The following is a 14,060-nucleotide window of genomic DNA, read 5'->3' as shown; positions in this document are numbered from 1 at the left end:
TTGTATATAATTAGATTATGTACATTTCATTTATATACATTTGGATTATATATACATACATTTTGATTATTTATACATACATTTAGATTACACACATTTAGTATAAACACAGTCAGTTTCTATACCATTTGGTATTACACGTTTATATTAAGATTAATCAATGTATTACGATTTCAACATTAACTGGTTATAAAGTAGACGCAGACATCCACAAGGACGTACAACACATGTATACATTTAAGTAATGAAAGTATTTTAAGTAAGTATAATACAAACCAAAGTTACCCATTTCGATGAATATGAAAGTGTCTAACTGAGTGAAGGAGAAAAGTGAGCTGTCTTTTTGTCGTACACAATTTAACACTGTAACTTCAGATTCAGAAGAAAAAGCTAGTTAAATATTCAGAGTCAGCAACTTTGAACGAAGTCTGAGCAGTTTAACTGAGTATTGCTTTGTATGCATCACAACACTAAATAAAGCCGCTCTTGACATGATAAAACTTCGAAAAGCACGGTCGTCCAATGTAGAACTTCATAAAACAGTTTGTTCAAGATGGCAAAAGCTAAAATGGTGAAGTAGGCATCATAATGCTGCTTAAAAAGAGTGATAGATAATTTAACATCTAAAATGGTATATTCCAGCGCGCAGGGGTAGCCTAAAATTGTCCAATGTTCGCATTGTTGAAGTGAATGCAGGTTAAGCGTGAAAGAGAGAACGAATTAAAATTGTTCAGGATATGAAGAGGCTACGACTGGGAATCAATGTTCTTAACGCACCTATCAAAGACCAAATCCATTACATCCATTGGCATCGTGAACACGTGTTCATTAGCAATGCTTGACTTGATGAAAACAACAACTGTTCAATGGTTAAGTGGACTGTCAAGACTGATCGCATCATACACTATAAACCTAGTATGCCCCACGAGATTCTGATCGACCTTCAGGGTAAAACTATTCTACACACGATGTTGTGTTCACACAAGGCGCAGTAACGAGATACCATGTCGCTATATATCATTGCAGACAATACAAAACATGGTCTTGTTGGTTATCAATGAATTTGATCAAATCCTTTACAACTAGTAGACTTTTCGAATTTTCGATATCTCGGCATGAAAATAAAACATAAAGGCTGGTGGTAATTGAAATAATGACACAACAGAGTTAATGGGAAGTCATGCGATCGTCTGTTTAGAGACTGATTAAGCTACCAACAAGGTAAGGCAAAGCTTTCGTTTTGGATGTTTAAAACTATACCACCACAAACAAAGATGATTGTACATTGATATCCCTTAAAAACTATAAGGTCGAATGACACGGACATGATGGACAATAGGAACAGACTTAATATGAAATTGACAGCTGGGTATGAACATAACAGGCTTAGTCAAGAGTGATGGACTATTCGGCAGCCTGTTTTGCTTCTGACATATGTTGAAATATAAAGTAATGATTCAAGGACAACACAATATATAGGACATCATACACCTTTCACTTATTCCGCTGCTTCAATCGTGTTTTAGAATTAAAACTGTCATAAATGCATCACTCAAAATGTTGTGAACTTCCCGTACAGGCGCTAACAGTATCATGTAGTATGCAGGCGCTAATAACATCATGTATCGTACAGGCGCTAATTAATTACAACATCATATAGCGTACAGGTGCTTACATTAACATGTAACGCACAGACGCTGACAGCATCATATAGCGTACATGCACTAACAGCATCATATAGCATACTTTCACTAACAGCATCATGGAGCGTACAGGAGCTGACAGAATCATGTAGCGTACGAACGCTAACACCAACATGCAGCGTACTGACACTAACATCATTGTGTACAATACATGTATTGTAGCGTACAGCATCATATAGCATACAGACGCGAACAACATCATGTAGCGTACGAACGATACCATCATCATGTAGCGTACATACGCTAACAGCATCATGTAACGTACAGGCGCTAACAGCATCATATAGCATACAGACGCTAACAGCATCATGTAGCGTACAGGCGCTAACAGCATCATATAGCATACAGACGCTAACAGCATTATTTAGCTTACAGACGCTAACAATATCATGTAGCGTACAGGCGCTAACAGTAGCATATAGCATACAGACACTACATTGTAAAAGCATTGTGTAGCGTACAGGTGTTAGCAGCATCTAGAAGCTACAGGGGCTTGAAGCTTTATGTAGCGGCTTTAAACAATGTGAAAAACATTATCCTTTCAGACGTTACGTGGTAATTCCGTCAGAAGACCAACGGGAATGATTTTGTAGATTATAAACTGTTATATTATATAAATTTAAATGATATAATTTGGATTATATAAACATACATTTACATTATATGCAATAATATGTAAAAGCGTTATTTTCTAAACAGTTAGAAAATACATGCTTATATGCTAAAGTACCGGGTTATAGCTCAATCATGTACGCCTGCCAGGGCGTGAAATGCATAAGGAAATATGTGTACTATCACTTGCATACCAAAGTCTGTTAAACTGTATGGATATTGAAATGTCTGTACAATGCAAAACATTTTTAATATAATTTCCTTACCGTAACGAAAACCAATGGAGAAAGTCTTGGAGGGCGTAATGATGTAACGTCATCGTAGGATATCACAACATAAAACAATCAGGAAAACCAGTTTTGAGTTTAAGTCTTGTGCCTGTTGAACATTTGTTGAAGTTTGAAAGAGGCTGAACCCGTGAAGTCTTTAGACTGTTAAACTGATAATTGCTTTTTATACAACTGTACATCACCAAAATAACGAGATTATTCCTGTGCGAAATAAAAAATAAATAAATGGTGTAACAATTGTGAATGAATGAATGGGAATTGTTGTTGAATGAAAACTGGAATATACAGTTTGCTCAAATTGCATGAAGCTGACATTGTAAACTAGACTTCGGAATACAGCTTAAAAGGTGCTTACTTTACATCTAACATTGTCTATTTCAACCCGGGGCGAAGTCAGATTCTGTCGAGAACGGTTAATGACAGTCTTTGTTAACAAGGGATACATCAAAAATAATTGCCTCCATTGGTATGGTAAAACAGTTTCCGTAAACATCCCTTTCCTTGACGAATACAACAATGTGTTATTGCTAAATTGAATTGTCAAGATTGAAAGGGTTTGGTTTGGTTAAGTATTGTTTAACTTCCTATCAACAGCTACAATGCATGGTCATTCACGGACGGCCTCCCCTGTGTGCATGATGCATGCGTGTAGTGTATGTGTGTGCGTTTTGGGAGGCTGTGATATGTTCGTGTTTGTCTCCTTGTGATAGCGCGGAACTGATGCCGACTTTATAGTGCTACCTCACTGACACATACTGCCGAAGACCCTCAGTAGGACCCCCCCACCCCCCACCCCCCCGGTCACATTATACTGACAACGGGCGAAACAGTCGTCCCACTCCTAATCTGCTGAGTGTTGAGCAGGAGTAGAAACTACCACTTTTACAGACTCTGGTATGTTTCGGCCAGTGGACAGAACCCAAAGCCTTCATCAAGGGGGCAAACGCTTAACTAAAGGCCAAAGGTGAGGCATTGTCATTGAAAATCTTTTCATACCAGTAAACTTATATGTTTTTTTTTATAAAATTGTATTACTTAAATTTTTAACCTTTTTTTATGACCTATTGTAGCACAGTTACCTGGAAAAAATCTTTCCTTCCTCAAACGTTGCTAGCACGTGCCGATGCATGATTTCTCAAAACGCCGCCATCAAAATCCTCATATAGCAGGAGTGTTGCCTTGCCTGGCATTGTAAATACGTGCCGGTACACACTGTTCGACCGGTAGAAAAGAACTCGAGTTCAGTGTTGAAGTAGATTATAACTGACTAGCAACAGAAACAACCCTCCTGCCATGTGATAAAAAGTTGATCACCGTTGTAGCTCCCAGCAAGGCCCATTCACCTAAATGAGACCCATGAGATTTTGATAAACATGAGGGGCAAACACCACCACAATCGTACAAAGGAAGTCGACCCGACTCTCGGCGGTGTGTTCACACAAGGTGCAGTAGTGAGATATCATGTCACTGTATACCAGTATAGACAATATTAACATGCTCGTGTTGGCTGCCATTTAATCAATTCAAACCCTGCTCATCATGTAGAATGTTCGTATTTCATACAGAGCTTCCAGTTCTATTGACAATAATGACACTTCAAAGAAAAATGAAAGTCCTTCGTCCATTTGTTTACAGACTATTCATATTTAAGATACCAATAACGTAAAACTGTCATCTGTAATACTTTCAAAATTACAAAACAAAACCCACCTTAATATGATTCCATTTCTCGTCTAAACAAATCCAAAAACATTTACTTTATTGGAGGAAAATGTCCAAAGAAGTTAATTTTTTGACATTTCCCCCAATAAAGAAATTGTTTCTGTATTTCTTGTGTTTTGACGAGCAATTGATGGAATCACATTATCTGTTTTTATAAAATGCAAAGAAGTAAGTGTTTGCAGATAAATGGACCATCCCTGTGATCTACTTTGTTAGAAAAGTGTGATCTTAACTACGGGGTTCATATTACACGAAATCGGATCAATTTGTGATTAAAGGCTAAAGCATGGCCGCCATTACTTCACCATACTGTTGTAGCGAAGAACGTCAACCGATAAGCCTTTTAAACAAATATTGCAATGTTTGCAGATACATTCTATAAATGCAAAACTAATTCTCAAATGTTACGATGCCACATTTCATCCAATGTGCATAGTCAAAGCAAGATGTTGATATTACCAAATTGCATGCCATGAATCAATGATAAATATATATATATATATTGAAATGGTTTTCTTTCATATTCCAAATATGAATCATTAGCTACTAAATGTTCCTTGTGTTTTTTATATTTGTTTTTAATTGTTTGGAATATGCGTGGTAACAAAGAAAGTGTAAATGCTTTGTTACCACGCATACAGTAAAAAAAAAACAAAAAAATTTCCTAAAAACACTCGTTTAGTTAAGTACATAATAAGTCATTTTAGTAACCGTTTTACATGTAAGAATTGCTTCTGTTTAAAATGTTGATTATTTTGTTGTCAAATTTGCACCATACAACGATTTAATCTCTGTAACTATGATAAATGCATCTAGATTTCATGATACATATTGTAGTTACATAATAATTGGCTACACGAGGTAAGGAAACACCTGTTATAAGTATAGGTTGTCAACACAGGAAGCAATATAAAACAAATATTTTCAATATATAAGAAGGAAAGGGGAAAAGTAGCTTTACACCCTTAGTATGAAACTGTGATAAATAGTCTTTAAATATGTAAAACCATACTTCAGCAATACGTACGGCCTCCTGTGCTACAGTCAGATTGTTTCAAACAACATCGGCGTACCCAGAGAATAGGCAGATAAGGGCGAGGTACATAAGTTCAAATTGTTGTACAATGCGAATCTTACGAGATTCTATTCCAACATGTACACAATGTGTTTTCACCGACATTTTTGTGAGAGTTCACTTCGGTAAGGCGGGTATTATTCATACTAAGATCATTTTTGTTTTTTGCTTGTAATTAAGGTTTCAGTATTAAGGATGTACACCTCTGAGAAGTCAAACATTTCCTGTATTAAACTCTTTTTTTTTTTGTATGTATTTTTGGAAAAAGGAATTTATGGCATAGTAGAAAATGCAAAACAAAACATATGTCCGTGTGTTCGTTTTTGTGCTATGATCGGTTAAAGATACCAATTTAACACAACATGTGATTTTAGGTGATTTTTTGGGTTTTGACCATTTGCAGAACAAATTAATACAATTTCTTCCAAGTGTGTTATTAGATATGTAGTAATGTTTATAGAATTGATGAAAATATATTTTCTTTTAAATTATGGAGGCAAAATTTCTTAATCTTATTCTTTTAACTAAAAAAGCCGATTTTAGTTACCTTTACCCCCTATTTTTTAATGAAAAAATACTCATTTTTTACCATTTATTTTTACAGATTAAACGCTTGATATAAAAAGTTCTGGTATTAACTTTTTTAATATTTAATGAATTAAGTGAAAATGTGTTTCTCTTTCTAAAACATCTACAAAAATGGGGGGTCTGTTTGCTTCTTTTTTTGTCCCGTTATCATTTGTGTTATTTTTTACTTTTTTCGGGGTCAAAAATCAAAAGTGCTTCAGTTACACTAAATACGTAAAAAAATTATCAATAATGTATAATTTTCAAGTTTGTTGCATATTATTTTTATCATATTGAACATTATAAAGTTGTACAGCAAAATTGAATTTGCTACAATTAAAAATGGCGACACAATGACAATTTAAGTGATCAATCAAGTGTCAAAAAAGGTGAAATTTTGGCCTTTTTTGAAGCGCAAGAAATACACATTAATACACATTTTCAAAATGGCCGCCGAATTGGTGATTTTCATAAATTCTTGTAAAAAATGTTTTACAAACAACAGGCATCTAGTTTTCTGACATATTTTTCAGATGCGTGTTTGCTAATAAACTTGATCATAATTTGTTAAATATTACAAAAACCCGTTACACCAGATCAAAACGAGACTTGAACGTGATTGAAACCTCAGAAGAGTACATCCTTAAGGACGTGCCTCCATGTGTGTAGTGAAAGCGTGCTTGCATGTGTGTATGTCGGAGACAGCCGATGTTGGTGTGCTTGCCTCCTTGTGATAGCGCGGATCTGATGCCGACTTTATAGTGCGATCTGGCTGAAATGCCATGCCGAAGGCACCAAGCACAGCATTCCACCCGGTCACATTATACTGGCAACGGGTGAACCAGATGTTACCATTTCCCTTAATGCTGAACGTTAAGCAAGCAATAGTAACTACCATTTTTAAGGACTTTGGTATGTCACGGCCTGGGGACAGAACCCATTGCCTTATTCACCTGGGCGAACGCTCAACATTCAAGCCAAAAGTGAGGTGTTGTTAAAAATCAACAAGACACTTTTTGGACCAATAAATAATTTTCACAAATGTTCTATGAGTTCTGAAATAACGCCTTGTGTCTCAACAACAACATACAGTGAGGTGTCGTCGGCAAGTAACTTAATGATTTATAAAAAACGAACAAAAAATATAAGTGGCCCTAACATGGGTCCTTTGGGAACACAAGCTATGTCATCAACTCCTTTTTTCAAATTATTACTGCTTTTTGGCTTCAATTTTATAGGCAATTCTTAACCATGACATTTTTTTTTAATTTAGGAAATAGACCGCGACGCAATATTCTATCAAGAGTCTTGCTTACGTCACAAAACAGTATTAATTTTCCCCCTTTCACTAAGACTCAAGTTATGTCTTGGAAAATAGCCATAGTTGATTAGCAGGCCGTAAGAAGAAATTAGCCAGACGAATATTGTAAACATGTTCGTAAACACAACGATCAATTGGCTTCCTTGTTATGGATACACGTGGTAGTAATATTGATTTCCTCATTCAAAATACGTGCATTTATTTAGTCGGCATCGAATGCTTTTGAGGAGGTCAATCTCAGGATGATGTCCCTTATCTCGTTTTGTGTCTTGGTCAATCAAAGGAGTGTTGCGCACATTTGTCAGGGAATGCAACGTTAATAGCACATTAGTTTGAGAGGAGAACGAGTCGTTCAGATTGGCGGCTTTATTACAGCATCGTTAGACCTACATACATGTACTAATATCGTTATAAATATAAGGAATAGAACATTTGCCATGGTTTTGTAGAAGAAGAATAACGGGGTTTCATTAGTTTCTGAGTCTCATATCCTTGTGTAATCTACCGAGGTGTTTAGTTTTCGATTTACCAATCATATTAACAGGCTTGTTTATATTTTTTCAATATATTTTGTTTAACGGGTGGCCACTTGCGTCTGCTTGCCTTTTTTGCGACTGTCGTCTTCTTTCGGATGTTTTTATTACAAATATTCAGACACAAATTGAGGACGCTTGCCCGGCGAGAAATAAGTGTATTAGATATTTTTGTACGTCTGTCTGCAGTAGTCAAAAGAATATCTGTAAAAAACTCACCAGTGTCTTCGCCGTCAAGAGATGTCAAAGAGTTCCAATCATAATCACAATATAATGTTGTCTCTATTAAAGGTCGTACTTTTGTCGATATCAAGTCGATTAATGAAAGAAATGCTAACGTTGTACACCTAGGAAGTAGGTCAGTATTATCGCTGAGGCTAGTCCAAGAAATTCGCACGGGCTACAAATTTCCCAAAAAGGCTTTCGTCGGTAACTTTAAACAATATCGAGAAAAGACGATATTCTTTCAAAACAGATAGTGGGTGTTTTGACTTTGACAGATTAAAGGTTAAAATTCCTAGAAGTGATCGCGATGATTATCAATTCAAATAAAATTTGCATTAAAATCATCGGTAACAATAACATGTCCATTGGGAATGCCAGAATTATATACACATGTACAACTTCAATCAGCTGTGCAATATAATCCAATGCACATGGCTATTGATGTAGGAGGCCTTTATAACGACAATAAACATTCCAGCCACACGCATTTGACAGTTTTAATTTCAAAGTAATCTATTGGGACTGATAAATGTGAACGAGTCGGAAGCAAAACAGACATGTGTAGATGTGGTGAATGTATGCCAACTGTTGTTAACCAATGTCAGCAATGCCAGAGCAGTGTTCTTATAAATAATTCAGTATAAAGAACATTTGTACTTCGAACATTAAGATGTAAGAGCCCAAACCTATGTGTAAGAACCCAGACCTATCTGTAAGAGCCCAAAACTATCTGTAAGAACCCAGACCTATCTGTAAGAACCCAGACCTATCTGTAAGGACCCAAACCTATGTGTAAGAACCCAGACCTATCTGTAAGAGCCCAAACCTATGTGTAAGAACCCAGACCTATCTGTAAGAGCCCAAACCTATCTATAAGAGCCCAAACCTATCTGTAAGAACCCAGACCTATCTGTAAGAGCCCAAACCTATGTGTAAGAACCCAGACCTATCTGTAAGAGCCCACATAAATATAAAAAAAAACTCACTGTACTGACGTCACATTCGAAGATATACAATATATAAACGGCTATTTTTGATGTAAACAATGGTTAAATCAAAGTATGTTATGGGAGGGAATATCATGAGGATTAGAAAGTTTTGGATGACATAATTCTAATAACGAAATTCCTAAGACGGGTTACCGTCTGTAGCACATGCCCGACCTTTTCATTATTGCTATAAAAAAGTTCATATTTTATAGATATTCAAAATTTATACACTCAATACAGTCATTCAAATTCTAGTCCATCTCGCCAGAGCAACATACCTACGTGCCTAGCTAATGTAATTTTAATGTACGTACATGAGGTGTTCATGTATTTAGTTTCCCATAACATAGCAATGCAGTTAAATACATGGTATTATGTATGAATATTAATTTAAAACAATCCTTTAATGTGTATTTCTTCTTCCGATATAGATAAAATAAAATAAAAAAGAGAGATAAAAAACAATCGTTTCCTGTTTAAACTAGATACTGCTAGATACTTGCGTCCAGCGAAAGTTATGAACCTGAACTTAAATTTGGTATTTACATATATTGTATCTTTACAAAACAGTTACAACAAAACGCCAAAAAAATCCCTGCGAAACATCCATAAAGTATTGTTTTTTTTTATCATATTTATGTTTACGCATGGTGGTATTGCAGGAACATCATTGTATTGCACGCGCATGTAGTTAGTGTGCAATGATCGTTACATTCATGTATCAGATACATGTAACAATATAGGTGCCATTTAGTAACAGTTCACTTGATAGCATTGCAACAGATTTCAGCATAGCACTTTAAAGTATGTTAAATGATACATGTTTGTATTGTGAGAAGATGTTAACCATCCCCCTCTTAGAATAGTCATGACATTTGCAAGAAAGTAACAGCTTATGTAAGCGTTAATTAAATGCTCCAAAAGAAAGGCACTAAGTGGAACCATGGTGTGCGTGTGTTTGTCACGTTCATGTACATGGGAATGGGTTAGGCTGTAGCCACTTAAATGCTTACCACAGTGTATTGATTGTTTCGATTGGACGGTTTGATCAAACTGCTTCAACAGATGCTTATTTGGAATATGAACATATTCATATCCTACATTCTTGTTTTTAAATGCCATTGTTTAAAATTTAGCTGGAAGAAAAGCATACATTGTACAAACCGAAACTTATTTAAAGAAATATACTTTTGTTTTTTTAAGAACTGACATATTCTTATACACAAACGCACTGTAAAGTCTTCCTTTCGATTCTGCTTCGAATTTCCAGACAGGTAATAAAGTCCGTTGTCTGTTTTCTATGCCGCTACAGCGTCAGTGATTAAGGCCCGTTTGTGATGCCGTGGCGCGTGACCGGTAGGGAGGATCCTCATGTCAGCCAGAACGGCGCGTGCTGCTGATGGCGGGTTATGTATAGTCAGTCGTAGCCTTTCCGTCGATACAACCGCACGGACAACTGATGTGAAATTTAAAAATTGATTACCAGGATAATGTTCTATAGCAAGTATAGACTTTGGTGACAAATACTGTTTTGTTCAATCGAATTCTTTGCCTTAATGTTGTGATTTTGTTTGTTTCAAGCTCAGTGAAAAGTGGAGTGGTTTAATTTTTGTTCAAACGTTAACGGAATTGTGTTGATAATTATTATTGTGTTTCTATTGCACGGAATATAAACCGGTCAGATTATCATAAACATGTCTACATGTGACTTTGAATAGGGCAGCCAAGCATGTCTACCACGAAATCTCACTCAGTCCTTGTACAGTCAAATATTTCTGGATGTGGCCATGGACAAGTGCCTTACTTCAATCTTCGCGACGATAACGTCGCGATGATATTACCAACATCTTCGTCGTCATCGATGTCATTACCTCCGACATCATCGGTTTCCTCGACCATATTCTCATCCACAGTCTCGTCAGTGGTACGATTCGGGTCTACAGATAATTCTACATCCGCCCAAAACATGACAGATGTCCCGCTACCCAGAGAAATGACTTTCAACGATGACAGCATCATGTCCGTCATCGCATATTCTTGTCTATTTGTCGTCGCAGCTTCAGGGAATTTGATAGTGTTTATAACGTTGTTTAGGAGCCGCAGGATTAAGTCCCGAGTTAATACTTTCATAATGCACCTGTCCATCGCCGACCTCATCGTTGCCTTCATCATGTTGCCCCTGGAGACGGGATGGCATATCACGGTTCGGTGGGAGGCCGGGGACGCTGCTTGTCGGATTTTAATGTTTTTTCGCGCTCTTGGATTCTACTTGTCATCGTTCGTGTTAGTGACCATAAGTCTGGATAGGTACTTCTCCATAGTGCACCCCATGAGTCTTCACGACGCCGAGAGGAGGGGCAAGATCATGTTGACACTGGCATGGCTTCTCAGTGCCGTCGCTAGTCTTCCCCAGGTAAGATAGAATACCCTATTTGCAAATTAACAAAAATCCCACTTTACTCTAATATTTCTCAAATGTAGTAGAAAAAGTAAAAACACATTGTTGTCCTCTATAATGATAAAACTAATAGCGTGTTGTGGGCAGGATTTTTCTGGACCCTGTAACAAAATGTTGTCACTACTGTACGGATATGTGGGCCCTGTTATAAAATGACGTCATTACGAGCTCGTGGGCCCTGTTATAATATGACGTCACTACAAGCTGGTGGATCCCATAATCACTACGGGGTCGTGGACCCGGTTATGAATTTTCGTCCTTACGAGCTCATGGACCTTATTATCAAATACCGTCACTATCAGTATGAGCTCATGGGTCCTGTTATCGAATAACGTCACTATGATCTCGTGGACCCTGTTGTCAAATGTTGTCACTACGAGCTCATGGGTCATGTTAAGAATTAATGACGTCACTACGAGCTCGTGGGACTTCTTATTACATACATTGTAACATCACTATGAGCTCGAGGGTCCTGTTATCATACAATATATGCATCAGTTCTGTTTATCAATAGAATTTCTATTTCTTGGGACATGGATTTCCAAGCAAAGAAAATAGAGAATCAGTTGCTAGTTGAAACGTATCGCAAAGTTTTTCAACTGTTGATGTCTATGAATTTGGATTATTATTTCTTCACACCACTGTGACTATAGTCGTGAATAATTTGTGCAATGAAAACTTGTTGATCAAAACCCACTAGTCAAATCCTATCATGAATAAGTCGATAATTTCACCCTCGGAAAAGTCATGTCAAGCATACTCATGAAAACTTTCGGTTTCGTAACTCGTATTCGTTGTGTTCGCATACTACTGAATGAGTCGTGTCAAGTGGTGTAAATTTAATCATGAGAATGCTAATTGAAGAATGTCAGAGATCAATGGTAGCAAGGTAATACCTCCTGTGTTACAAATACAATGTAGTCCCATCTTTTAATGAACATACAGGTATCCAAAGGTATCAGAAGGTTGTCATGATTATCACAGCGCACTATTTTATACCGGTTTTGTTGCCGGAAGAGGTGACATAGTGGCAACGGTTCTAGTTGAGAATTGGTACATGTGTGTAACACTGATGAAACATATTGTATACTCCATCGAGATTTATTTTGTATATTCTGTGGCATAATGTAGATTGTTCTGTAAGTTGTTTTACGGAAGTAGATTAACTACATGAACCTATCTTAATTAAAATTTCTCTTCAGTTAAATAATTAAGTAACAATTAGTTTTTATTTGGCCTAAAATTTGGCGAACGACTAGAGTACATGTACTTAAATAAACACATTGAGTTTATTGTTGGTTACAGGTATATGTTTAAAATTATCTCACCCGAACTTCACATATAAACAAATTCTTCACTAATCTCGGATTTGAACAATACTGTACGTGAGAAATAGTATCTGAGTAACCCAGACCACTGCTACATGTAACAAGCTTCTCAGAAACCTCGACCAATATCCATCTATCAAGCAACAACGATCGCAGTAGGCTAATTACGACCCAAATCAATATTACAAACATCAGAGTAACCCCGATCCATACATGTTAGCAAATTTTCAAACATCAATGACCAACATCTACGTTTAACATGCATGCCCTACCCCCGATCCAAATCACCACTACAGACACTGCAATAGCCCTTACACATACCACCAATATGTACAAAACCTTTCAACTACAAAATATAACATGACTAGCGTGTTCGAGAGATCGTTTAAATGATGTCAGCTGAATTCTTTTGAGGTTTGGTTTGATCCAAAGATTCATGTTACTCCAAAGTCTAAGGTCGTTTCACCGTGCCTCTACGCAAGAAAATGAACTGACAAGCTGGTTTCATATTGGTAGGAATTTTTTTTTCTGTTCCGTCATTAAAAAAGATAATAATTCGATAACGATCTTACTGCCTATAGCAACGAATCCGTCGTCTGATACCTGTGCATAAAACATCTCGGCGACACAGAATTACACTCGTAATCGTCCCTATCATCGACTCGTCATACAATGTACTTCTCAGCTGGATCCATGCTAATGTTTCATTATATAGAGATACAAGCAGGACACTTTCTACAAATTAGCTGTACAAGGAAGGATTGTTATACTCAAACCATACCAAGATGTGCTCTTATCAACGTGGTACTCCTTAGTACATATATGTCACACCAATTTGACAGAACAGTTCTATGTAAGAGACCCGATAGCATGATGTGTGTTTGGATAGACTCTTTTTATGTATTGTTTACTGTTTTTAAGCATTGATTTCAAGTCTATTTCTGATCTTGATTGGCACATTTGAAGAATAAAAAAACCCCGACCAATATAAAAGACAGTTCTGGCATAGATTTCGTGTTAAAATTAGCGGCTAATCTAGAGTCGATTTGGTGTTGGAGTGTTACAAATAGAATAAAAAATGACGAAAATTAAACCCATGAATTTTATCCTGACATGTTATAGAGTGACATTCAGTGATTGTATTAAAAGAAATCTGACGGAATTTGATTATCGCAGGAACAGATGCAATCGCATATCGTCGTGCCTATTGTTAACAGTTTGAGAAGATGTGAGGAAA

The 14,060-nt window shown here is 36.6% G+C and overlaps 1 protein-coding gene across 1 annotated transcript in view; it reads left to right on the top strand.

Annotated features, from left to right (window-relative positions):
- The first annotated feature begins 11,003 nt into the window (after nt 1-11,003).
- The window catches only part of LOC110458298 (gonadotropin-releasing hormone II receptor-like), a 128,005-nt gene continuing 124,948 nt past the window's right edge, over nt 11,004-14,060 (top strand). The window contains exon 1 of the mRNA XM_021509942.1: nt 11,004-11,450. Coding sequence (XP_021365617.1) covers nt 11,004-11,450 — 447 coding nt within the window. The remainder of the gene's footprint in view (nt 11,451-14,060) is intronic.

Source organism: Mizuhopecten yessoensis, unplaced genomic scaffold (genome assembly GCF_002113885.1).
Source record: "Mizuhopecten yessoensis strain PY_sf001 unplaced genomic scaffold, ASM211388v2 scaffold9541, whole genome shotgun sequence".
Classification (NCBI taxonomy): domain Eukaryota; kingdom Metazoa; phylum Mollusca; class Bivalvia; order Pectinida; family Pectinidae; genus Mizuhopecten; species Mizuhopecten yessoensis.
Note: the sequence above shows the minus strand (reverse complement) of the source record. Positions and strands in the feature narration are given on the sequence as shown.